The sequence below is a fragment of the Equus caballus genome, chromosome 15, assembly GCF_041296265.1.
Source record: "Equus caballus isolate H_3958 breed thoroughbred chromosome 15, TB-T2T, whole genome shotgun sequence".
Lineage (NCBI taxonomy): Eukaryota > Metazoa > Chordata > Mammalia > Perissodactyla > Equidae > Equus > Equus caballus.
This window is the reverse complement of record NC_091698.1, coordinates 18,924,714-18,950,904: the sequence shown is the minus strand read 5'-3', so window position 1 is coordinate 18,950,904 and position 26,191 is coordinate 18,924,714. Positions and strand designations below refer to the sequence as shown.

Genomic DNA, 26,191 nt, shown 5'->3' with positions numbered 1-26,191 from the left:
AGATCTGGCTTTGAATCTCTGCTCTGCCTTATCCAGCTGTGGCCTCGGGTGGGTGGCTTGAGCAGCTTTATCTGGGAGATTTTGATCTGAAACAAGGCTAATGATGCATGTACGGCACCCCCTCATCAGTTGTATTGTACCCTCTCTAGAGAAGTTCCTGATGGAGAGAAGGCTGTGGAGGAAGAAAGCTCACAGACCAAGAAGCCTGCAGTGTTAGGGCGATGATGTCCAAGGGAAGGAGACCTGCGTGTGAAATGGACAACTTTGTCCCTAAAAAGGTGTAGGTTGGATAATTCATTGGGTGTTCCCCAAACTCTCTGTCTCTCTTTGGTCTAACTTCTGGTGAATTGACTATCAATCCAGGATACCTCGTATCCTAGCATTAGGCAAGCAGCGTTGTGGCTTCAGATGTGAATTTTCTGATTAGTGAGAAGGGATATTCTCTCTGATTAATTAGTAAATTGGTATTCTCATTTGCATTTCAGTCCCTTGTAGTTGGGTTAGGATGAGTTAGTTCTCTTGAGTCTGCTCAAGTGTGTATTTTTGATAAAGATGTGTTTTTGGCCTTGTTATGCTGAGGACCAGACTCTGGATGCCTGTGACTTCTAGATGGGTGAGATCTTAAAGGGCCTTGTCTCGGTGGCCCCACAGGCCAGCTTCCTCACTTGATGGCCTTGGGCCCTTGAGACATTCTAACCACGATACTATGGGTGGATGGTTGACTGTGTGTGTGTGTGTCTAAGGCTATGGCAGTGCTTGTGTTGCGATATAGCAAAAGAAGACAACAAAAAGGCAAAAAAGAACATAGCTCAAATTGTATCAACTGATGTGGGAAGGTTATCTTTAAAATTAAAAAGTAATGTTTATGTAGGAAAATGATTTTTTTGTGCTTATCTGTAATTTTTATCCGCAAGCAAAAGATGGGTTTTTGTTTTTACTTTTTATGTTATCTAGAGGAAGTATCACCAGTCCTTTGAGGCAACTTTGTGAACGCTTATAGCGGAAAGCTGCCCAGAAGAGCAGATTGTTAGGTGCTCCATGTGCTTGTGGGCATTATGGTCTGAAAGGTCACGTATCATTGTCTTGTACGGTTGACACACAGCCTCGCCAGTGGTTAAGCTCAGAGTTCCACGTTCACGTCAGAGAGGAGCACCCATCAGATGCTTGTCAGGAGCTGCGGTCTTGAGGCTCAGCACTTCTCCAAATCTCCGAAGAGAAACTGCTTGTGGAAGGATGCCTGAAGGATGCACACAGTCTAGTGCTGTAGATCAGGGGCTCTTATCCTTTCTTGAGTCATGCTTCTCTGAGGATGTTATGAAACTACAAACGTATCCCTCTGAGAAATGGACTTGTGCATCAAGTTTTGTTTATAATTTCGAGGTAAGTGGATGCATGAAGCCTCTGGATTTTAGGTTAGTCTAGGTGGAATGAAATCTGTTTCTGATAAAGCTAGACCTGCAGGGGCTGTGTAGTGGACCCTTTCCTTGGGTGGGTTGCCTTCCTCTTCATCATTTGCATTGATTTGACTTGTGTGCTGTCATGTGCCTGGGAGGGTCATTATGAGGGATGGTCTTCCGAAGCCGTGACAAGTCAGCTGCAAGGATGTCGTTGAGTATTTCATTTGTTACACGATGTAGTTTCCTCTTATGAGGACCAAGGGGGAGAGAGTTCTCTGATAGCTTTTATTTTTATCTTAAGATGCTGACTCGTGTAACTGATGGGATTGTCCTGTTTTTGTTGGCTGCTAGAATTCTTAGAGGCAAACCTCTGACCTTCCTCGAGCAAATGTGCAGAATTTTATAGAATACGTTAATTTGGTGCATGAACCTACTCCCAGGACAGCCTCTCTTTCCTGCCTTCAGCTTTCTTTTGTCCCATTTTTCTCTTTCTCCTCTTAGGTATGTCATTTTATCTTGTTGTGGTATATGTACTTATGTACGTTTCAGTGGATCCTTTCTGAAATTAGATATAGTTCTGAATAAATAACGAGTGGCACAATGAGTGATCTGCTCTCAGACGTTACAGCTGCTCTTAGTAAATGTTGGGTTCCCACATTACTGATGTACAAGAGGCCTGTGGATTTAGTATGGACAAATGCCTTATGGTTTAAGAGAAAATTCACATTATTTTGGTTTAAAGTGGCACATTAAGATTTCTGCCAAAAGGCAAGGAGCACTTCCCCCTTAATAAGCCCCCTCCCCCTGCCCCCATCCTGTGTTTAGGAACCTTTTTGAGTTGACTGCTGACCTTGCTGCCTCTTCTGAATGGATTATTTAGATGTTCAGTTCAGTTAAACCAGCATTTTCTATATAGTCTGCCACGTGTGGAAAACAGTGTTAAACTCTCTCTGATGCCTGAAGATCAATCAGTGCATTCTCTGCCCTCAGGGAGCATTCCATCTACTTGGAGAGATGAGCCCTCCCCCCCCCCCTTTTTTTCTTTTGGTGAGGAAGATTAGCCCTGAGCTAACAGATTTGGACAATAGTGAGTTTGGCTAGAATTTGTTTCCTTCCTCCCTTCTATTTAGATATTTTCTGGAATTCATAAAATGTTCATCGACCATTTCCTCCCCAATTTGTAAAACGTTATTTCTGTCATATCTTATCTAAATGGACTCATTTTAAAACAATGAAAAGATATGTTATATATAAGGTCTGATTTATTCAATGGAAAGGCATTTATTACTATGTTACTTTGTTACCGAGACTAATTTAGGTTTTGTTACAGGAGATACCTTTTCCTAGACTAAAAAACAGCGCAATGTCTTCATTTCTCTTAAATCATTTCGTTTCCCTGACAGTCATTTTACAATAAAAAATATGTATATCATTCAGTCTCAGATGTAAGTGGTCCCTGGACTCTGTCCAGTTTAAGTACTGGATAACTCATTAGGGACTCAGTTTTTTAAATAATATTTTTATTTTGAGTGTTAATATTTCAAGCACTTGTTTTATTCTTAATTTCTACTTTGATTCTTAACCACTTCAGTAATATATTTGTGGTTTAACTTTTGTTACCATTTTCCTAACCCTATTTAATTAATATTAAAATAAGTCTGTAGCAAGTTAAACATTTAAAAATAGTTTTAAAATTATAAAAGTAATATGACTATGTGATAGTACAGAAAAGAAAAAAATTCACCCCAAATATTATCTTCACATCCACTGTGATGATTTTGGTGTATTACTTGCTTAAGTTTTTTTAATATGCATTTTAAGTATAATTTTACATTGTTATAATGATGTACATATAGTTTTAAATCTTGGCTCTTTTCGCTTTGTGTAATTGTATAAACACATAGCCATTTTGCTCCATACTTCTTTACTGTGTTTCTAATGTATTCTTAGTTACGGACTAATATTTTGCTGGATGGATATTGGATAAATGACTCAATTGCTTCCTTATTAGTGTACATTTAGGTTTGTCTAACTTTTCACCATTGCAAATAACTTGGTACTAAGTATTTTTGTGCCTCTACTGTAGTTTGGATTATTTCTCCAGGGTAGATTTCCAGAAGTGGGATTTCTGGATTGGAGGAGAAGTAAAGAAACCAGTATTACTGGTAATAATAATAATGGCTGACATTTATCGACTATGTATAAAATGCCAGGCAGTGTTTCCAAGTACTTATATATATCACCTAATTTTAATTATCGTAACAGCTTTCGAGGTAGGTGCTATGTTGTCCCCATTGTATCTCTGTAGAAATAAAGGCACTGAGAGGTGAAGTGATTTACCCAGGATCTCTCACAGCTCACAGGTGGTGAAAGGAGGCTTTGAAACTGGGATTCAGACTTGGAGCCGCCTGTCTCCAGAGCGTGTGCTATCAGTTTCTGGTTGAAGCTCGCAGATCTCATCATCTGAGTCATGGAGCGTGCACGGCCTTGTTAGGTGCACGCTGCCTGGTCTTCTCCTGTTGCAGTCCCAGTAGGGCTGGGAGTTTCTTGTTTGATTCTGATGGTTGTGACCCTGCGACATGTGGTGGTGGTCTTGAAAACTCTGTGCTGGAAACCTTAGTCGGTGGATCTCGCAATTACTTAAGAAAGTCCTGCAGTTTAAAACATAGTGGGGTCAGAAGTCAGAGCAGACGGTGAGTCACATTCAAACAGCTGTTCTCACCCACTCCCCTTGTTCGCTGGCAGAATCTCCGTCCCGCTACAGAGAATCTAACATTTTTGCCTGTTGGCTCATGAAAGGCTTGCATAGAACTTAGAGTGGTATTAACATAGCCATTCTCAATAAGCAATAGTGATTTATGTTTTACTTTACTTCTAAGTACCAAAGGCTTGACTTTAGGATAAGTATGTAGGGGTATTTATGTATTTGTATAATTTCTTTTATGCTGAAGCAGTTTTTTTTTTGAGGACCAAAATAATTTCCTAATATATAAATGATTGCCAGTTTTAAACAGCACAGTATTTTCTCATTTGTTTGTAATACTGAGTTGGTCTATTTAGTAGATGCTAGTCTTGTATTTCTATTCCAGAAGACTACTTACTACGTTATTCCCTCAATTAACCTAAGTCAAGTTCAAGCTTTGGTGATGGTTAGTTATAATCTTTTTGTGTGTGTGTGAGGAAGATTGGCCCTGAGCTAACATCTGTGCCAGTCTTCCTCTATTTTGTATGTGGGATGCCACCACGGCATGGTTTGCTGAGCGGTGTGTAGGGCTGTGGCTGGGATCCAAACCCACAAACCACGGGCCACCGAAGTGGAGCACAAGAACTTAACCACTACACCACTGGGCTGGCCCCAGTTATAATCTGCTTTTCATATAAATCTTCAAAGGCAAAGTTTAAATAAACAAATAAAAAACAAATAAAGCCATCATTTAAAAAATCGTTAATGGCACATTGTAACTTTTATAGCTTCTTTTATAGTTATAGGCCCGCCTTTGAAAAATACAGAGCATTTTAAGTGAATAATCATATACAGAAAAATCGTGATACAGATATATTAATATCCTCTCAATAAAGTTGAAGTCTGTGCTGTAAAAAGCCTTGCTGAAAACGTGAAGATTTACTTTCCATCTGAACAACAAACCTATAAATCTTGACTCGTTGATCTCACTGGAGAATTCTTTCTTTCTCTGTTTAGTGAGAAATAGGGCCCAATTTAATGGAACTTTCGCTGCCTCCAACTTTTCTAGAATGAGGGAAGGTTTTGGTGGTTGAATTTGTTAAGAATGAGACTTCCTTTCCCCCATTCCTAAAAGACCTGGGAGTTCCCGTCTGCTGCCGGGCACGGGGCTCCGGAAGGTGAGTTTGGGGCCACTACGTATGATGGTGCAAGATGTGCATTGTACAGCGATACCAGATAGAGTCTCCATTTCCTAACGTGTGCAGAAGAACTGTCTGCTCCCCAGGCTAGGCATCTCTGGGTCTGTAATCACTTGGAAAGGGTGCCTTGATGTAATGTGTACAAGCGGGAAAGGGACGATAGCAGTAGGCTGTATTTCTGAGACTCACGTTCTTTCCCATACCATCACTGCCCTCCTTGTCCTGCGCCTGTGTGAGCAGCTCACACATAATTTATGTCTTAGTTGCTGAACCGAAGACCAGTTATCCATTGCACATCATGTCGGCAAACCTTACGACTTCCCTGGAGAAGCGAACACTTATTTGCAGTTGCTTTTCAATGTTCATATTCTACGTTTTGGTCATTATAAATGTGAGTGGGGATTTAGTGCCCTGGAGCCATAAATCTTAAATATTTCAAACTATTTTTAACAGGACAGTCTATAGTCAGCACTACTCTTGGACAGTAAAGTTTTTAATCTAAAAACATTTAAAAAGGTGTATTCACTTAGTTATCGAATTGCCATAGGGCGGAAACTGTTTGATTCTGATAAGTATATATACCATTTCTTTTTTAATCCAGTAAGTGCTTCCATGTCTCTTTTTAATTAAATAAATTACCTTTCAGTTAAATTAGTCACTGGACATTTTCTGGCTGAATAAGGCACTTCCTGACACCATCAGGATTTGATGGGAATTGAGACATAGTAGGAGTTTTGGTCATACTGTTTGCCTTTTTTGCTCCCTAGAGTAATGAGGTGGATTTGCCATAGCAGATGGTTTGCATGAGTATATATAATTGTCGTAGAGTTTGAGATTAAGAAGTTTTTGCTTTTATTTTAACACTTAGATGTTTTTCCACCTATCTGTTTAGAAAGAAGTCAAATGTTCTCTTTAGATCAGCATGGCAGGGATCTTGAGTTGCCATATGATCCAAGTATAGTGCCTAAGGCTTCACAGCTGCATGAATCTTCTATTTCTACAGGCTTTCATCAAGGAGATTCCTCGTTGTCCCTGGAGAATTTTTTCTCCATAGTCCTTTCTCTCAGGGAATTCATCTTTATGTGTGAACTAGGTCCCTTTGATTTAGGCCTGTTTCTTAGTCTGGTGTCAATAGAGATAAATTAGGATTAGGTTGTTACTGTTTGTAAATTAGTAAGATTATAGTAATCGAAATCTCTTCCCTGCCTCCCCCCATATGAAATAAGGTCATTCGAATTATGGGAGAAGCACTCATCTCAAAGAAAGGAGAGAGAGGGTAATTGCTACCAAAGACAAAATAATTTCCAGATGATCAATAACAGCTCCTCTTTGTGAAGGGCTAGTTTGGCCGTAAAGGACAGGTCCTCTTGCAGTTTTACAGATTGGTTGATTTTGTCTTTTCTGTCCGCTGTCGGAGGCTTCTTCTACAGGTGGAGTAATACTAGCTAGAAGACTAGATGGTGCTTTATTTGGAAGCTTTTGGGTGTAAGTGACAGAAAACTCAACAGAAGCAGCTTGAACACGGGGGGCATTTCTTATCTCACATAACAAAAGGTCTCTAAGTGGGAGTTTCCAAGGCTGGTTGGTCCAGCAGCTCAGTGACTTCGTCTTTATGTAACTACACATCCAGAGACATGAAAAAGAGACTGTACCCGTTCTGTGTTCTTAAAGCCTGAGGAAAACTTTCCAGAAACTACCCCTCCCATCTCCCAGGCCAGAATTGTGTCCATGCCTAAACCAGTGGCTTGGCCATGGAAATACCATCACTGTGATGAACTCTGACCCAACGTAATTCACCCTGGGCTGGGGGAGGAGTCTGGCCTTCTCTGGAGGTCATGACAGCCCAGGAGGGTGAAGAAGACTAGAGTTGTGCTAGCTAGGAAGAAGAATGGTTTTTGCGTGGGCCACACGGGTGGGAAGGGAGTTCAGAGAAGATGGCCTGGAACATTTCTTGTCTGCACGTTAGCAAGCGCATTGAAGAATGTTGCTGTAAAGTATATACCACTGACATGGGGAAAAATTAGCTTAACAAGGCTGTAGAAAAGAGTAAACCATCTTATTTTTGGATTGGCTTAGAGATGACTTTGCCTAGGAGCTGAGATGTAAATTTGGTTTTTTAGGGTCCCAACAAGTTTTAAGAAGCTATTAGTAGGTAGTTTTCTCACTCAGGTTTTCTCAGTTCTGTGTAAACTAGCACAAGCAGGGGCCTGAGTGTTTGAGAACAACAGCGTGTGGTTTTTCTCTCTCTCTAACTCAGTTTTCAGCACAGCTAATGCTACTGATGAATGTGGGAGTGTCATAGCAGTTCTTTTGTTGGCTATTCATTTTGATTTTAGTATCTTCTTGTTTTAGACAATGAATTTGCTGGTCAAATTTAGAAGGAGTTTTATCCCTTAATTTTTACATATCATAAGTTTGTTTTCTTTTGAGGAAGATTCATCCTGACCTCACATCTGTTGCCAATCCTCCTCCTTTATTTTTTGCCCGAGGAAGATTAGCTCTGAGCTGACATCTGTGCCAGTCTTCCTCTACTTTGTATGTGGGATGTCTCCACTGTTTGGCTGATGAGTGGAGCAGGTCCACACCTGGGATCCGAATCCATGAACCCTGAGCCACTGCAGCAGAGTGCACGGAGCTCTAAGCACTTGGCCACAGGGCCAGCCCCTACGTATCTTAAGTTTTATTATTTTGTTTTAAAAGATTCAAATCTCCTCCAGGCCAAAGAGAAGAGATTCCTGGAAGGTTCAGAATTTTTGTACCCGTTTTGGAGGGGGACAGCCTGGCAGTGGTCTAGGCTACAGTGGGAGGGGGAGGATGTTAAAGTCTTCGGACTTTTCTGTGGGCCAAGTGAACGCACTTGGAGTAGATTCTGCGTGTGAGGATGAAGTACTCGTCCTGCTGCTGGTGCTGTAAGAGGGTGAAAATGAGGGCATCTTTTCAATATGTTTTCCTCACTCATTATTGGCAGACGATAGCAGTGCTCACTGACTGAATTCCCATTTAGTTTTAGTAGCTTTTTTGGCGATTCAGTCTTTCTCTTTTTTTTAAAGATATGCTTTCATGTTGTCTACAAATAATGTAATTTTGTCTCCTCCCTTCTAAATAGTTAGACTTTTTGTTTTCTGCCTCACTTCATTAACTAGAACAGAACAGTGTTCTGAATTCTCATTGATAATGAGTGTTATCATGTTCCTGTATTTGAGGTTAGTTAAAAAGCTTGACATGAGGGGACTATGAGGTGGCTTCAGTTTATGGATAATAGGGCTAAAGTTTCCTTGCTGATATAATGAAAAATGAAAACCAGTGTTAAAGTAAGAGCCAAAGAAGAAAGGCTATTCAAGATATAGTAATATAGAGAATTAACGATCCCAAGGATGGACTAGTCCGTAATGGAGATGAGCATGCATTGATTACGTGAAAGGAAGAACCAAGTCTGTCTTGTCCTCTTTGGGAAAAAAATATCATCACTAGAGCCATCTCATGGAAATGTCCGGGAAGCATTAGTCTGAACAACAGGCAAAACATCTGACTCGACAGGATACTGATTCTGCAGTCTGGGGAGGAACTAGTGAGACACACACAGGAATCTGTCCCTCTGGCTCCAGAGCAGTGGGAGGTCTGGAGCCATCTTGCTGGGCTCTTCTGCCGGTTTTGGTGAAGGTTGTCCCTGTGGATTTCCTGTGCATAAAATCCTTGCCCTAATTTCAACTACCTGGCTAATATCTATACATTATAACTATATAAAACATAATAGACAATATATTATATATAACATATGCATATATACACACATAACATATAATACATATACCATAATGTATAACATAACGTAATATGTAACTATACAACATAGAAATTAGAAAAATGAACATGTCTAAAGAAACATGGACAAAGCACAGAAATAGGGAAATAAGTGGAGATGAGCAGCACTGTGGGCCTCTCGTGATGAGCTTCACGGTCTGTGCAGACTCTGAGGCCGTTCAAACGTATGGAAGAAGAGTGTGGCATCAAGGGCGCAGATTTTGCAGACACATCTCAATTCAAGTCGAAGCACCATCAGCGGCCATGTGATTTGGGGCAAATCACTTCACATTCTTTCTAAGGCCCGGTCTCTTGTCTGTAAAATAATGCCAATAACACATGTAATCCATAGGGGTTTTGTGAAAATCAAATGGGATTATTCAAGTTTTTAGCACAGTGCCTGGCAGATAGCTTAGTAAATAGCAACTCACACTAACTTACAGATGAGAAAATGGGAGCAGAGAGAGGACAGGTCACTTACCCAAGGTCACACAGCTGGTGAGTCGTGAGCTGGGACTCAGACACAGAACGCTTGACTTCACATCCCACGTTGGTAACCATAACTCAAGTCTTCGCTCTTATTGATGCAGTCTGCTGCTGCTGCGTAGTGACCTGGGAAAATGCTCATGGGAAAACGCTGAGTAAAAAAAGTACATACAAAATTATGTGTATTGTATCAATCTGATTTTCCCCTGAAATTTTTGTATGTGTACTAAACATGCATAGATGAAAGACTGGAAGGAAATAGGCCAACATATTAAAAGGATGAGCTTTGAGTAAAGCGTTGAGCACATAGGAGATGCTTTGTTCTTGCTGTGATCACTTGTGCTGGTGTTCTGGTGACTCACCTAAGTGCCTTGGGTGTGAAGGCAGCTGTGTTCTTCCTGCTCAGGACTCACTTCCTGAGCTGAGCATTCGCATGGCACTCCACCTGTCCGGGAACACTCTGCCCATTGCTTCTGTGAAGGTGACTTTTTTCCCTTAGCTCTCTGTGTCTCTTTCCCTCTCTTTCCTAATTCTGTTTATCTCTCCGTGCTGTCTTCTGTGTCCGTATTCCATTTTACCACTTTTCTCCTTAGCTGTGCTCAATCTGTGGTTTAACCACTCCATTGAGTTTTTAACTTTAAAAGGTTTTTTTTTTTTTTAATTTCTGGAATTCTCTTTCACAACCACTTGGTCTTTTTCTACAAACAAAAGTCTGTTCTTACTCCCTGTTTTCACTTACACCTTTAATCGTGTTAACACGGCCGTTTTAGCCTGTGGGTCTGATGATTCCACTGTCTGAAGGGCTGGTGTCGAATGCAGCTCCTGGTTCTCACAGGGGCTCATGGTGCCGCTCTCGTGTGCTCTGTGAGTTTTTGTTGTGCATCGTGCTCAGGGCGGCTTTGCCTGTGGGGATCCTGCGGGAAAGATGACCCTCTAGAGCCGTCTTTGTTGCTTCTGCCTGGATTTGAGGAAGACCAACAGCGAGGGGTCCTTCATGCTGACTTTGACCTGGAGGATCACTGGGCCTTGCAGGAGAGACACATCCTGAGGCCCAGGCTCGCATGCAAGCAGGCTTGGGGCTCCCCATCCTCATGGGGGACCTTTCCCTCCACCTCCCCAGGCCCAGGCTGTCTCCACGCTCCTGAGCCGGTTCTCGTCTAGCTCGCCCTCACTGAAGCTGTGGGCCTGTGAAGGCTCCAACTTTCCACAGGGGTCTCGATTCCAACCCCGGCCCTACTGAGGTCCAAGGCTCTGTCTCCTGTCTCCACATGGCCACCAGAACCTGAGCACCTCACTAGGGAGATGACCAAGCTGCTGTGGCCCAGCCTCAGAGCTGAACTCCACGTCCGCTAAATGCTCTGGGCGTGGACCCCTAGGAGTTTCTTCAATTACCTGCAAACTCAGCTCTACTTAAACAGGCTGACGTTTTTTAATCCTTATTTCTAAGTGTGTCGCTCTGTGGGAGGACTTTCAGGTGATTTTGGCCCCCATGTTACTGGAAATGGACCCCAAAGATTATTTTTAAGGGAAAATAGTCTTAGGGTGTCAGGCAACATTGGCCTAGAAATTGTTTTCTTTTAGAAGGCCATCCTGTTTCTTTCATAGGAGAATGTCAGTGGATTTTTTTCTGCTCTATTTCTTCTTTAAATAGTTTTGCTTGCCTAAAAACGAAAACAAAACTGTCAGCCTTCCAGTTACCTGTGCTCTGCTGTGTCCTGTTTCATTTTTTCATCCTAATCACGGCACATTTGGCAGGAAGCCAGGTTTCTTGCCAGCTTCTTGCAAAGGACTCTAGTGAGGGTGAGGACAGGGATGCATCTCACATCTGTGCTTATAGATACACTCTGAATGGGTCTTTTTTTCTTTCTTTTTTGCCAAGGAAGAGTCACCCTAATCCAACATCTGTTGCCAATCTTCCTCTTTTTGCTTGAGGAATGTTAGCCCTGAGCTAACTTCTGTGCCAGTCTTCCTCTATTTCGTGTGTGGGTCACCCCCACAGCATGGCTGACGAGTGGTGTGCGTCTACACCCAGGATCCAAACCCCTGAACCTGGGCTGCTGAAGCAGAGCACGTGGAACTTCAACCACTCGGCCACGGGTCTGGCCCTGTGAGTCGTTTATAAAATGAGGAAAATGACCAGCGTAATGATTCCAAACTTTTTTGATGAGCCCTGCTACAAACGTAAAAGCTGTTTGGCATGCTTCTTAGAAAGGAGAGTGTAATTTATTTCCTTTCATGCCTTTCAGAAACAGTCGTGTAATGTGATGCGGACACAGAGCAGGTTGTAAGTGGTTGGTCATCCCCGTGTTTTCCTCTTGCTTCTCTCCCTTAGTCGTCCACAGCTAGCCTGTCTCCCTCGGAATGACATTGTACAGTGAACATCGATCTTGTCCTTGCATCTTGTCCTTTCAGTCCTGGGCACTGGTGTGGTCGCATCTTTCTAAAGCACCTCATGATTCTCTAGAGCTTCCCCATGACTTCAAAACCACATCCAAACTCCTTAGCACAGCGTCACTGAATAGTCTGTGTCTAGCTTGCGATTCTCATCTCCCGAGATTCTCCAATGTCTGCCTTGCATTGAAGTTGCACCAGATTCCTAGGACTTCCCCCAAAGTCTACACTTTCTTAGGATAAGCTTCTGGTTGGTTGTTTTTTGTTTTGATGAGGAAGATTGGCCCTGAGCTAACATCTCTTGCCAATCTTCCTCTTTATCTTTAAGAAGATTGTCCCTGAGCTGACGTCTGTGCCAATGTTCTTCTATTTTGATGTGGGATGCTGTGATGACTGGTGTGGAGGTCCACGCCTGGGATCCGAACCTGCAAATCCCAGGCCGCCAAAGCAAACACATGAACTTAACCACTACAGCATCGGCGTGGCCCCAGCTTCTGTTCTTTGTTCTGTTTTTTTTTTTTTTAAGATTTTATTTTTTTCCTTGTTCTCCCCAAAGCCCCCCGGTACATAGTTGTATATTCTTCGTTGTGGGTCCTTCTAGTTGTGGCATGTGGGACGCTGCCTCAGCGTGGTTTGATGAGCAGTGCCATGTCCGCGCCCAGGATTCAAACCAACGAAACACTGGGCCGCCTGCAGCGGAGCGCGCGAACTTAACCACTCGGCCACGTGGCCAGCCCCTGTTCTTTGTTCTGTTTTGTTTATTGTTTCTACTGAGAAGATTGGCCCCGAGCTAACATCTGTTGACAATCTTCCTCTTTTTGCTTGAGGAAGGTTGTCGCTGAGCTAACACCTGTGCCAGTCTTCCTCTGTTTTATCTGTGGGACAGTGCCACAGCATGGCCAGATGAGCAGTGAGCAGGTCCAGAGCAGGGATCCGAACCTATGAACCCCAGGCTGCCAAAGCAGAGCACACGAACGTAACCACTGCGCCACTGGGCTGACCCCACGGTCTTTCTTATAGCTGGTAGGAACATTGTCGCGCAGAAACAGTATTTAAGCACTATCTTATTGAGAGACACGTGGGTTGTTTCCAGTCCCTTTGTGTGAGAAGCAATGCTGTCAGTCACCTTGTTTCTATGTCATTTTGCACACGTGAGGATATCTTGAGGGTGAATTCCTGGAAGTCAGATTTCTGGAATGGAAGGTTTGTGCATTTGTAGTGTGGTGGATATTGCTGGACAGCTGTCCGTGGAGGTGGTGCCAGGTTACACTCCCAGCAGGAGTGTCAGAGAGCACGTGTTTCCTCACACGCACACACACAGAATGTGGCCGGACTCCTGCTTTGCCAGTCTAAGGGGTGAGGGACATCTCGTGGTAGGGTTTTAAATTTCTCTTCAGTAGAAACACCTTCTCACATGTTCGAGAGCCATCCGTATTCCCGTTTCTCTGCACTGGCTCGTTATATCCGTTGCCCGTTTGTCTACTGAATGAGTGGTCTTTCGTTATTGCTTTGCAGGAGCCCTTTATATACTAAGGAAATGGGTCCTTTGTAGGGAAGTTTCAGTTACTTGTTCCCCAAGTGTTGTCTTTCTTTTAAACCTTGCTCATGGAAGTGTTTGCTGTTTGAGATTTTTTATGTAGACAGAATGAACACGCTTTTATTTTATGGCTTCGGAACTTTGTGTGAAGTGGGGAAGCTGGATGAGAGCCCACTCAGGAATAAGGCCCAGGGGGATCGTAGTAATCGCCATATCACTGAGGATGGTAATGTGAATCAGAGGTGCCTCTTAGGAATTTATACAGCTCCATGACCTTCACAATTCCCCAGATTGATTCTTTGTGTTGTCTTCTGTCTGTCTCCCCAGAGTGAGTCAAAGCAAAACCCTCACCGTGCGGAGGGCCCTTGTGCTTGTCTTGAACAGGAGAATAGAGCACAGGGGGAACAGCAGTCTATCTGATGGGACAAAGAATCTCAGCGTGGGAGCAGTTTTCAGAAAAGAGAGCATCCTGGACCTGCCTGAGGGAAGGACAAGGAAGAAAGTGCTAGAGAAATGGGGATGAGCACTTTCCACCTGGTGGGACATCCTGCCACACAGCGATGATGCAGGACAGCTGCTCAGAACCAGCGCCAGGCAGTGCTGATAAGGTCCCTGTGTAGTGAGAAGGCGCCTCTACAATAGCTTGACCACATGATACTTTTAATTTGAATGACACTGCTTGAGGACACAGGTCAGTCACGTTAGGAAGCAGATGGCCTGAGTCTGAAGCAATTGACTAAAGGTCTGAAGCCCAGTTAACAAGTGCCGCTGAGTGCCTGACCCCACTCCCTCCTTCTCGTTCCTTTTTGTCTTTCTACTCCTTCCTCCTTTCTTCATCAAAGTCCAGTGTTCAAAGCCAAATGATATCTTAGCCTTGTTTCTCATGGCTCGTTTCTAAATTTTTCTGTTAAAACTCATAGAACATTGCAATTGTGGGTAATCTTTTAAGTGTTTCTGACTGTAGGTGTGTGCTCATGGTCCTTGAATCAGCAGGTGACAATAAACCGTTCCCGGGGTCCCCCAGACACTGGAGCTCTGGACCTGGGATACCCATTTGCATCGCTTCCACTCTGCAGCCTGTTCAACACCAGCAGGTCTGTCACCTTCCTCTCTTCCTGGTCACTTGTGCGCCCTTTGAAGCCCAAGGCTTCCTCTCATTGGCACGTGACTCTCCATCTGACCTCCTTTCCTAGCATCTCATTGATTCCCTCTCCACTTGACTGCAGACTTCTTTCTCACAGCTCCCCCACGAGCTCCTCTGTCCCCTCCTGCCCGGCCCCACTGCCACCCTCTGAGTTCAGTCCTCCTCCGTCTCCTGCCTGGACTGGAGAAGTACCCTAACCACTGTCCTCTGCCTCAGTCCAACTCCCATGTGGCTGCTGCAGTGACGTTTCTAAGTGCTCATGGGAGGGTCAGGGGAGCTCTTCCTTTTAAGCAACTCTATCTTGTTTGCAAGTTTCAAAACAGGCGTGTAGCACCTTTATCACTAAAAAGTACAAATATTACTATATTATCCTATTATTTAAATCATCCAATAGCTTTCCATTGATTGCAGGAGGAAACTAAATTCTCAATGTTATATGCTCCGTTAGCTCTGCCACTTCCTCAGTCTGTCAGCTTCTTGAAGTGCCTTCTTGGTTTTCTCTTGTTCTCCCAGACAGACACTCTGCCAGGGTTCTCAGAGATGCTCTGTTCCGGTTAACAACAAATAGCAGCTACCGTGAGGCCTCACCAGTGAGCCCAGTGCCTTCCATGGGATCTCATTTTTCAACCCTGTAAGGTAGGCTTGACCATCTCAGTTTTCAGATAAAGAAACTGAGGATCACAGAGGTGAAGTGACGTCTCTGTGGTCACACAGGTGTTGGCAGAGTCGGGATGTGAACCCAGTTCGGCCTAACTCTAAGACTTCTGCTCTTCCCGCTCTCCCGCACTCTCCCGAATGAGATGTTCCAGTCGTTGCGGACCTGCCTCTTAGAGAAGGGCTCCTTCCTATCTTGACTCACCTTAGGAGGCAGTTTACCATAGGAGTTCAGACCATGAGCTCTGGAGTCAACCTGCCTGGGTTCCAATCCTGTCCCTGACACCTAATAGGTGCGTAACCTAGAAGAAGTGAATTTCTCTGAGCCTCAGCTCCTCCAGCTGTGAAACGGTGTGGTAGCAATAGTTCCTCCTGCATAGAATTGTAGTTTTTAGAAAGGTGATCCTTTGGAAACACATAGAACAAGGTGTGGCAGATAACATACATCCCCTCAATAAGCACAGCTCTTATCATCACTATATTGCAGACTCATCTCCAAATTCTGTTGGCCCTTTTCTTCTTCTAGAGTTCCTGATCAGTACATCGGAATCCCGGTTTGCTGTATGCTAATTGTCCCTTGTATGCATTCCTGTGTAGCAGAAAGTACCATAATTATATTGTGTAGGCTTTGCTGTTCTGAGTGATTTTTGCAAAATAGAGCTTTAGATACACAACACGAACTTTGCTTGTTCATACATTACATGATGAACGGCTCAGGTGCTGCTCGCTCGTTCAGCTGTTACAGATTGTAAAGATTCAATGGTCTCATTGCTTTAGCATTTTTTGTAAAAGTACTAACAATAGTAATTCCGTGCTTTTATCACAGGATTCATCTTTCTGGCCCCGTGTGTAGTGATCAGTCCCAGTCGCTTGTGTTCATCCTGGGACCTGGAGGTGCCACAGTGACCTCCCGGTGTCTGTCCACACCCACTCCTCTGTTGCTCACCTTCTGTGTCCAGCATCCAGTTTGGGCGTTGACTTGAAGCAGCTTTTTTAGGGAAGCCAATCATGAACGCAGCCCTGGGCTGGAACCCTGGGTTTGCCTGTGACTTGTGTGAGCTTGATTCAAATGCACAATCTGAGCAAGGCCTTGGGTGTTATCTGTCCCTCTGCAGTCATTCCCATGTCATCTTTCCTTCTCCCTACTGCTGTCATGACCTGCTCTGCCGTTGTTTTCAAGGAATGGCAGCTTATGGCCCTCCACAACTTTAGTGGTACCACCTGTGGTTTCCTTTCCGTCATTCTTGGACGTTTTTTCTCGGTACCTTTTGAGATGCCCCTTGTAGTCCATACCTGTTGCCCTTTGACTTGAGATCAGTACATCTAAACAATTCTCTTCCTCCTCCATGGAATGAAAAGGAAGGTTGGCAGATTTTTCTCCATCACCTTTTTTGAGTCCGGAAGATGCCCATAGAAATGAGGCTTGAGGAGAGTATGAAGAGTCTTAAGGAAAGCAGTATTCGGGTGGTCTTTGGAATAACATCTCCCTAGGCCAAGATTTTTTATGAAGGTATTGACATGAGGGAAAATGGGCTTAAAGAAATAAGGAGCATCAACTGCTTTCCATGTAAAGGCTATTTTACATGGGGTTCATGGCCTTGTTGTGTTTTTTAATTCAAGCTCCTTATAGAGATCTGCTTTTTACCATAAATAAATAGGATCTTGCTTGATTGCCTTGTGTCTCTCATCCCTCGTGTTCTCTCATGGATTCATGGGCGGGGGCCTGAGGGACTGTCTTTTTGATGACTTCCTTTTTGAGAGTTTTCATGATTTATGTGTAGAAACGCCATTGAGTTTTGTGTGCCATCTTTGTATCCTGCTAGTTTGCTGAATTCATTTATTAGGTTGAATAGATTTTCAGTGGTCTCTATAGAATTTTCTCTGTCTAAGAGTATATCATCTGCAAACAGTGATAGTCTTACTTCTTCCTTTCCAATTTGGATGGCTTTTATTTCTTTTTCTTGCCTAAATGCTCTGGTCAGCACTTCCAGTACTATGTTGAATGAAAGTGATAAGATCACACATCTTTGCCTTATTCCTGATCTGACAGGAAAAGCTTTCAGTCTTTCAGCATTGAGTATTATGTTCACTGCGGCTTTTTCCTATATGGCTTTTAATATGTGGAGGTCATTTTCTTCTATTTCTATTTGTAGAATGTTTTTATCATGACAGGGTATTGTATTTTGTCCAATGCTTTTCTGCATCAATGGAGATGATAATGTTTTTTCTTCCCTTCCTTTTTGTGATTGGCCTGTTGCATTGATGGATTTTTGTATGTTGAACCATCCTTGCATTCCAGGAACAAATCTCTCTTGGTCACATCGTATACTCTTAATATGCTGCTGAATTTTGTTTGTAAATATTTTGTGGAGGATTTTGCAACTATAGTCGTCAGAGGTAATGGTCTGCAAATTTATTTTCTTTAGTTGTCCCTGTCTGGTGTTGCTATCAGGGTAATGCTGGCCTCAGAAAATGAGTGTGGAACTATTCTCTTTCTTTCCCTTCTTTGAAGAGTGTAAGGAGGTGTGTTGTTAATATTTCCTTATAAGTTTGGTGGAGTTCACCAGTACGTTACCTACTCCTAAGTTTTCATTTGTTCGGAGAATTCTTTCAGATTTATTCAGATGTTAGTGCCGTAAAACATATGTCAGTCTAAGGTGTGAAAGACGATGACTTGATACAGGTATATGTTGAGAAATGATTGCCACAATAAGGTGAGTTAGGACCTCTATTCCATCACATAATTAACTTTTTTTTTCTAGTGATAACTTTTAAGATTTACTGTCTTATAAGCTTCCAATTATGTAATACAATATTGTTAATTATGGTCACCATGCTGTACATTAGATCCCCAGAACTTACTCATTTTATAGCTGGAGGTTTGTACACTTTGACCCACATGTCCCCATTTCCCCCACCCTGCTGACCCTAGCAAACACTGTTCTCCTATCTATTTCACTGAGTTCAGTTTTTTTAGATTCCATGTAAGTGAGAAACATGTAGTATTTTTCTTTGTCTGTCTGACTTATTTCACTTGGCATAATGCCCTCAAGGTCCATCCATGTTGTTGCAAAAGGCCAGATTTCATTCTTTTCTATGGCTGAATAATATTGCATTCTATATTGTATTTCTAGTTACATATCTATATATCACATTTTCTTTACATATTTATGCATTGATGTGCACTTGGATCGTTTCCATGTCCTGGCTCTGTGAATAATGCTGAAATGAAGATGGGGATGCAGATATTTCCTCAACTTATTGATTTCAGTTCCTTTGGATATACACCCATGAATGGAACTGTTTGATCCTAGAGTAGTTCTGTTTTTATTTCTTTGAGAAAATTCCCCACTATTTTCCACTGTGGCTATACCCATTTACATTCATGCCATCAGTGCCCAGGGTTCCTTTTTCTATGCAGCATCACCAATGCTTTCTGTCTGTTGTCTTCTTGATAACCAATTTGGTAGGTGTTAGGTGATATCTCATTACAGTTTTGATTGCATTTCCCCAATGATGAGTGATTATGAGCATCTTTTCATGTACCTGTTGGCCATTTTTATGTCTTCTTTGGAAAAGTATTCAAGTCCTTTGACCATTTGTAAATCGTACTTTTGGTTTCTTTGCTCTTGACGTGTAAGAATTCCGTATATATTGTGGATATTAACCCCCTTTTTTTGGCTGATTGTTTCTTTTGCTGTGAGGAAACTTTATGGATTGATGTAATCCCACTTGCTAAGTTCTGCTTTTGTTGCTTGCACTTTCTGTGTTCCATCCAAATAATCATGGCCAAGACCAATTTCAAGGGGCTTTTCCCCTGTGTTTTCTTGTAGTAGTGGTACCATTATGGGTTTTACATTTAGGTCTTTAATTCCTTTAGAGATAATTTTTTAGAGTGGTGTGAAATTGGGGTCCAATTTCATTCTGCATGTGCTTACCCAGTTTTCCCTACACCAATTATTGTGGAGACTTTCCTTTCTGCCTTGAATCTTCTTACCTCAGATGTGAACTGTTTGCCGAGTGTATGTGTGTGGTTTTACTTCTGGGCTCCTGATTCTGTTGTGTGGGTCTATGTGTTTATTTTTAAACCTGTACCTTACCATTTTTATTACCATATCCTTGTAATAAAGTTTGAAATCAGGAATTGTGATGTCTCCAGCTTTGATTTTTCTTTCTTGGCATTGCTTTGGTTATTTGAGGTCTTTTGTGGGTCCATAAGAATGTTAGGATTGTTTTTCCTGTTTCTGTTAAAAATACCCTGAGAATTTTGATGGGAATTGCCTTGAATCTTGAGATGGCATTGGATAGCATTGGGTAGCAGTTTTAACACCATTAATTCCTTCTGATCCGTGAATGTAGGATGTCTGTCCATTTCTTTGTGTCTTCTTCAATTTGTTTCATCACTGTCTTATAGCTGTCAGTGTATAGATGGTTCACCTTCTTGGTTAAATTTATTCTTAAGCATTTCATTGTTTGTGATGCTTTTGTAGACAGGATTGTTTTATTCATATCTTTTTTAGATGGCTCATTGCTAGCATGCAGAAATGCCACTGATTTGTGTATTTGTATCCTGAAGCTTCACTAAATTCATTCATTAGTTCTAACAGTTTAGGGGAAAGTCTTTAGGACTTTCTCTAAATAAGATCATACCATCTGCAAACAGAGATACTTATATTTCTTTCTTTGAGGTTCGGATGCGTTTTATTCCTCTATCTTGCCAAATTTCTCTGATGAAGCCTTCCTGTCCTATGTTGCAGAGTCTTGTTGAGAGTGGGCACCCTTGGCTTGCTCTCGATCTTTGCAAGAAAGCTTTCAGCCTTTCACCGTTCAGTATGCTCTTACGTGTGTGTTTGTCGTGTACACCTTCTACTATGTTTGTGTATGTTCCTCCAATAATCAGTGTATTGATAGTTTTTATCTTGAATGGGTGCTGGATCTTGTCAAATGTTTTTTCTACATCTGTTGAGTTAATTTTATGATTTTCACCTTCATTCGATTAGTGTGGCGTGTCACATTTATTGATTTGCAAATGTTGGACTTGATCATGTTGTATGATCCTTTTTTGAGTTCTGATCGTTTTATTATAATCTGCCTTGGAAAAGATAATTTGAGTCTGAAATGTTGGGGTGACATATTAGCTTCATGAACGCGGATGTCTAAATCTCTCTCCAGATTTGGGAACTTGCCAGCGATTATTTTTGTTAATAAGCTTTGTTTTCCGTTCTCCCTCTCTTTTCCTCTGGTGATCCAATAATGCACAGCTGTTTTGGTTATGGCATCCCATAATTTGCATCGGCTTTCCTCACCCCTATTCATGCTTTTTTCTTCTTGCTCCTTTGACTGGATGATTTCAAACGTCGTGTTTTCTTCTTCCCTACTTCTTGCTTCTACCTTGTTGAATCTGATTTTGAAGCTCTTTATGGAATTTTTCAGTGCAGTCTTTGTGTCTTTAACTCTAGTATTGCTGTTTGTTTTGCCTTAATGATTTCTATTTCTGTATTGATCATCTCATTTGTTCTTGCCCGATTTTCCTAACTTCCGTTAGTAGGGATCTGAATTCAATAGCTGACTGAATTTTTCAAGAGCGGTATTCTGAAGCGTTGGTCAGATAGTTCTTATATCCCCATTTCTTCTTCAGACATTGGAGGCTTATAATTCTCTTTGGTGGTGTTATGGGTCTTTGGTTATTCACGATCTTTGTGGCCTTGCTGTGAGGTCAGCAAATTTGAGGAAGTGGGCGCCTCTGCCAGGCTTTACTGACGGGCTTGGGCACAGTGAGCCCATCTCAGGGTTCCATGTGGGCCATCTGGTGGGGTCCCGGGGCAGGCTTGCTGCTGGAGTCCTTGGGCAGCCCGGTGCTGGGGTGAGTGGAAAGCTTGGTGCATGTCATCCAGTCTGGTCCTGGGCACAGCTGGGACCTGAGTTGGTGAGTACCAGCCCTGCAGCATGGGTTTGCACGTGGTGATTGAGAACCTGGGGCGGCAGGAGTCATCCGGGGCCATGGGAGTTGGTTGGTGCTGAGGTGAGCTGGGAGTCTTTGTTCACGGGAGTCTGGCAGAGCCAGGTGTCATGAGAGACAGCATGTGCTGGAGTGGGTCAGAAGTCTGGGATCCTGGGAGCCAGCTGGGAGCCAGGAGCTATGGGATCAGCCAGGGGTCGCAGGAGCCAGCAGGTGCTGTTTTAAGGTGGAAGCCTGGGTTCCTGGGAACCTGTTGGTGCCTGGTGCCGTGGGAGCTGTCGGGGGCCGCCTGAGTCAGCAAGCACATGTGTTAGTTGGGGACCTGGTTTTGGAGGGGCCTGCCAGGAGCCTGTTTCCCTGGGAGCTGCCTGGGGCTGCTGGACCTGGAAGGTGCCCTGGTGAGACATGGGCCTGAGTTCCCAGTAGCCCATCGGGAGCCTGGTGCCCTGGGATCTGCCTGGGGTCGCTGGAGTCAGTAAATGCTGGAGTGAGCTGGGGTCCTGGTTTGTCAGAACCCACTGGGAGCCCTGCCATGGAAGGTGCCTGAGGCCACGGGAGAAGGCAGGCACTGCGTCAGCCACAGTGTGGATCCTCCACTACCCACCAGGAGCCTGGTCCCAGGGACAAAACTTGGGGTCACAGGAGCCACCTCGGGCTGCTGAAGATGGCAGGCACTAGGCTGAGATGGGGTCCTGGGTTTCTGGAGCCTGCTGAGTCCCCGGTGCCAAGGACTCTGCTTGAGACCACTAGAGCTGGCGTGCGCCAGGGTGAGCCAGGGGCCTGGGTCTGCAGGAGCATGCAGGGCGCCAGCAGATGCGTAGGAGTCAGCCTGCTGCTGGGCAGGCCGGCTCTGCGTCTGCGATGAGGTCGGGCCCTCACTCCCTCTCCTCCTTGTGGGAGATTTGTGATCACTGACTCAGCCTCCTTATCGGTCACTGGTCTCTTCAGTTGTCTGTTTCCTCATGGGTGAGACTGGGTAGGTTGCTTCTAGGAACTTACTCGGTCTGCTGGGTCACCCATTGTGTTAGTGAGCCAGAGCTCAGAAGCATCTCTATGATCTTTTTATTTCTGAAGCATCAGTTGTAAGACCTGCTCTTTCAACTCTCATTTACTTTACTTGATTCTTCTCTCTTTTCTGAGGCACTCTATTTTCTAAGCATTGGTCCATTTTATTTTTTCAAAACATTAGCTCATCCTTTTGATCTTTTGCCTTCCTCCTCTATTTCCTTTTTTCTGTTCTCACCTTTGTGACTTCCATCTCTCTGCTAACTTTGGGTTCAGTTTTCCCTTTTTCTAGTGCTGTGTGTTGTCAGGTTGTTAATTTGAGATCATTCTTTAAGATGTTACAAGCTAATCACTGTAAACTTCCCTCTTAGTATTACTTTTGCTGCATCCCGTAGTTTTGTTGTGTTTTTAATTCTTTTTGTTTGCCTTGAGCTGTATTTAAATTTCCCTCTTGATTTCCTCTTTGACCTAATGTCTGTGTAAGAGGCTGCTATTTAACTTCCATCTCTCAGGAATGATGCAGGTTTCCTCCCGATATTGATTTCTAGTTTCATGCCATTGTGTTCAGGACAGATACTTGGTATAATTTCAATCGTGTTAATTTTGTTAAGATTTGTTTTGTGACCTCAAACATGATCTCTTCTGGAAAATATTCTGTGTGCTCTTGAGAAGAATGTGTATTCTGCTGCTCTTCAATAAAATGTTCTTAGTATTTAATGTCATTTATTTCTGCCGTGTCCTTAGTTTCTGTCTGGATGTTCTATCCATTGTTGAAAGTGGGGTCTTGAATTCTCCGACTTTCAAATTGTATAATCTAGTCTTCAGAATACATAAATATCTCTTAGAAGTCAGTAATAAAAGAGAAATGAAACAATTAAACTAGGCAAACGGTTGAAATAGACATTTCTCCAGAAGATATGCAGATGGCCAATAAGCACAAGAGAGATGCTCGATGTCATTCATGATTAGGGAAACGGAAATTCAAACCACAATGTGCTACTGTTTCGAACTCAATATGTAGGCTGTATTCAACATAAAGGAAAATCACCAGTGTTGGTAAAGATGAAGAGCAAGGGGAGCCCTCCTACATCACTGGTGAGAATGTAAAATGATGCAGCCACTGTAGAGAATAGCCTTGCATTTCTTAAGATCTTCGAGCAATCAAACCATTGAGCTGGATAGTCCATTGTGAGGCATCTCCAAAAGAACATGGAAAACATATGGTCACTCACAGGAAAACCTGTCCATGGACATTCAAAGCAGCAGTATTCGCAGTAGTCCAAAAGTGAAAGAAACCCAACTTTCTACCAAATTATGAACACATAAAGCAAATGTGGCACATTGGTACTGTGGGGTATAACACAGCCCTAAAAAGGAAGAAAGCACTGCGACGTGCTCGGCCCTGGATGATCCTTAAAAGAAGTGTTTAATTGAAGTGGTACACAAAGCCACAGGTTCTTTGATTCCATTTGAATGAAATGTCCAGAATACCAAATCCGCAGGGAGAGGAAACAGATGAGGTGCTTCCATGGCCTTGGGTTAGGGCAAAGCACAGAGGGAGTGAGTGTGGTTTCTTTTCAAGGTATTAAACATGTTCTGGAATTAGATAGTAGTGATAGCCACACAACATTATCATTGTCCTAAAAGTCAGTGACTTGTGTACTTTCAAATACTTAAAATGGTGTATTTTATGTTGAGCAGATTTTCTTCAGTGAAAATTTGAAATTAGGGTAATTCATGCAGCTATTAGGGGTGAGGCACGTTGTATCCCTGAGAGTAAACATCTGATTAGGGTCTAGTAGCAAGTACGCTAATCACACAAGCAACAGTCTGAGATCCAGTCCATAGTCATGGTCTTCACCTTGAAAAGACCAACCAAGAAAATAGCTCAGTGGTCTTGTGGGCCCTGGGAATCTGTTCAGAGATCTCGGTGATACTCGACAATATTCTCACCTCTTGGACCCTCTGGTGTAGGTAAGTTTGAACTTGTCAGTTGTTGGTGTACATGCAGGTGATAGACCATGGGAGGGCCCCGACCCCTCCTTCCTTGGCCAGTATAGATAGTCTGAGGCCAGGTGGGTTCCTAAAACCATTTGGCAGAGACTTAGGCGACTGTCCCACAAGGAGTAGAATAGAGTCTCATGGAGCTGCTGTCCGTGTTGGGTTATGTTTGTCCATACTTCTGGGTGGCCTCAATTACCTGATTTTCTGTGGCTAGGGCCACTCCTCTATGCTAGTCCAGTCATCCTAGTAGAAGAGACATATCTCTTTGGGTCGGTGGTAGCCTTTCAGGCAGGAAACTCAGGGACTTGTGGCCTGTGGGGTACACCTCTAGGGGCAGGTTCGTGGAGACAATGATGTACTGCAGAGCATCTCCTGGGGAAAGCTGGTCAGAGGATGTGGGGGAGAGCGGGGTACCAGGGAGCGCTGTGTGATGACCCGAAAGTGGACGTTCCCACTGTAAAATATTCACAAGCTCTTGGTGGTCAAACCAGTGATTGGTGCCCATCCACTGGCTCCCTGTGCTCTACCATTCCAGGTGATACAATCAAAGGGTGTGTCGGCCAAGATCACCAAGGTGGCCTCAAAGGCTCCCCCAAAATGACTCCTCAAAAAACAGCTGGGGCAGAAAATGGGTGGAGCATTTTGAAGGGAAGCTTGGGGCAAAGATGCTGTTCGATGGAGCTGGCTAAATTTGAGTATCTCATCAGGGCAGGCACTTCAGATGGGGTACTGGTGATTGGAGGCCGTGTGACAGGCCCAGCAGTTTCTGAGTCCCTATGCTGGGCAGCCCTCTCAGCCCTCTGGACTGAGGAAGTGGTGCTTACGAAGCCTCTTGCTGGCCTTGTGGAAAGCAGGGCAGTGTGGTGGGAGAAGTCGCGATAGTGTCAGAGGGAGTCATGGGGGGGATTGCGGTGTGGAAGGGGGAGAACGGGAGGCAGGGGCAGTGGATGTGTGACCAACAATGGTCAGGAAGGGAAACCCGGGTGTACCCGGGGACAGTAGGGGTCAGCAGAGTCATGTGTCAAAACCAGACAGCAGGCACCAAGAGGAGCCTCTTATGCTGAGCCCCACGTCACCAAACTGAGTCTTGACTTCATTAGATTTTCGACTCTCCCAGAAACAGAATCTTAAACCAGTGGGTCAGGAATTGTCCCATTAGCCCTAGATAGGTATTCCACGTCATGGACTGCTGCTGTCCCCTGAGGAAAGTAACCTTGCAGTAACGGAGCGATCTTCCCGCCTGCTGTGACTTCTTTTTCTTCTCCCTTTTGCCTTTCAAAGTCTTTCATTCTGTACAGCTCCTTGGAGCTCCTTTCTATCTGCTAGATTGGATGCCTCTGGGTGCAGGAATTGGTGAATAAAGCAATGAAGTTCTTTAGACTTACACAGTTGTATTTTCTTTCTAACAGCTTGGTGGCAGCAGCGGGATTGGAAGGAGACTTCTCATGGCTTCGGGGATGAGAAACACAAGCATTGGTACCCATGAAGCCTTTGAATTCTCCGTCTTTTTTGCTGTCTCTGAGGGCTGTGGGTAAGTGTCTCGTGCATCTCAGCTCCACTCTCCCTGCATTGAGCTCCTGAGCTAAGTGACTTTCCAGGCGCAGGTTAACGGGCCAGTGTAGTTTGGCAGGATGCTCTAGCAGAGCATCTGTCTCAGCCCTGGGTTCGTCCACAGTGCCAGTCAAAGTGTTAGCAGGCAGCTGGAGCTGGCATATGGTTCCCTGAGACACTGAGTCTCTAGCCCTTGGTTAGTCCACAGTCCCAAATTTGGTGGGGTCCGCTGATTCTGCCCGCAGTGCCGACTGTTAGGGTCTGCTGGTTCTGCGCGTAGTTCTGGCCAGGGGAGAGGGTGGCACAGACGTGTGCTACATCCACACCCAGTCCTTGAAAACTTCCCACATGCATTTGACACGCATTTTTCTCTCCCTTGA

At 43.7% G+C, this 26,191-nt stretch overlaps 1 protein-coding gene across 1 annotated transcript in view; it reads left to right on the top strand.

The window, feature by feature from the left end:
• LOC138917787 (collagen alpha-1(II) chain-like) overlaps positions 1-26,191 on the top strand; it is a 34,870-nt gene that overhangs the window by 8,155 nt on the left and 524 nt on the right. The window contains exon 3 of the mRNA XM_070235945.1: positions 25,670-25,791. Within this exon, the coding sequence (XP_070092046.1) occupies positions 25,670-25,791 (122 nt within the window). The remainder of the gene's footprint in view (positions 1-25,669; positions 25,792-26,191) is intronic.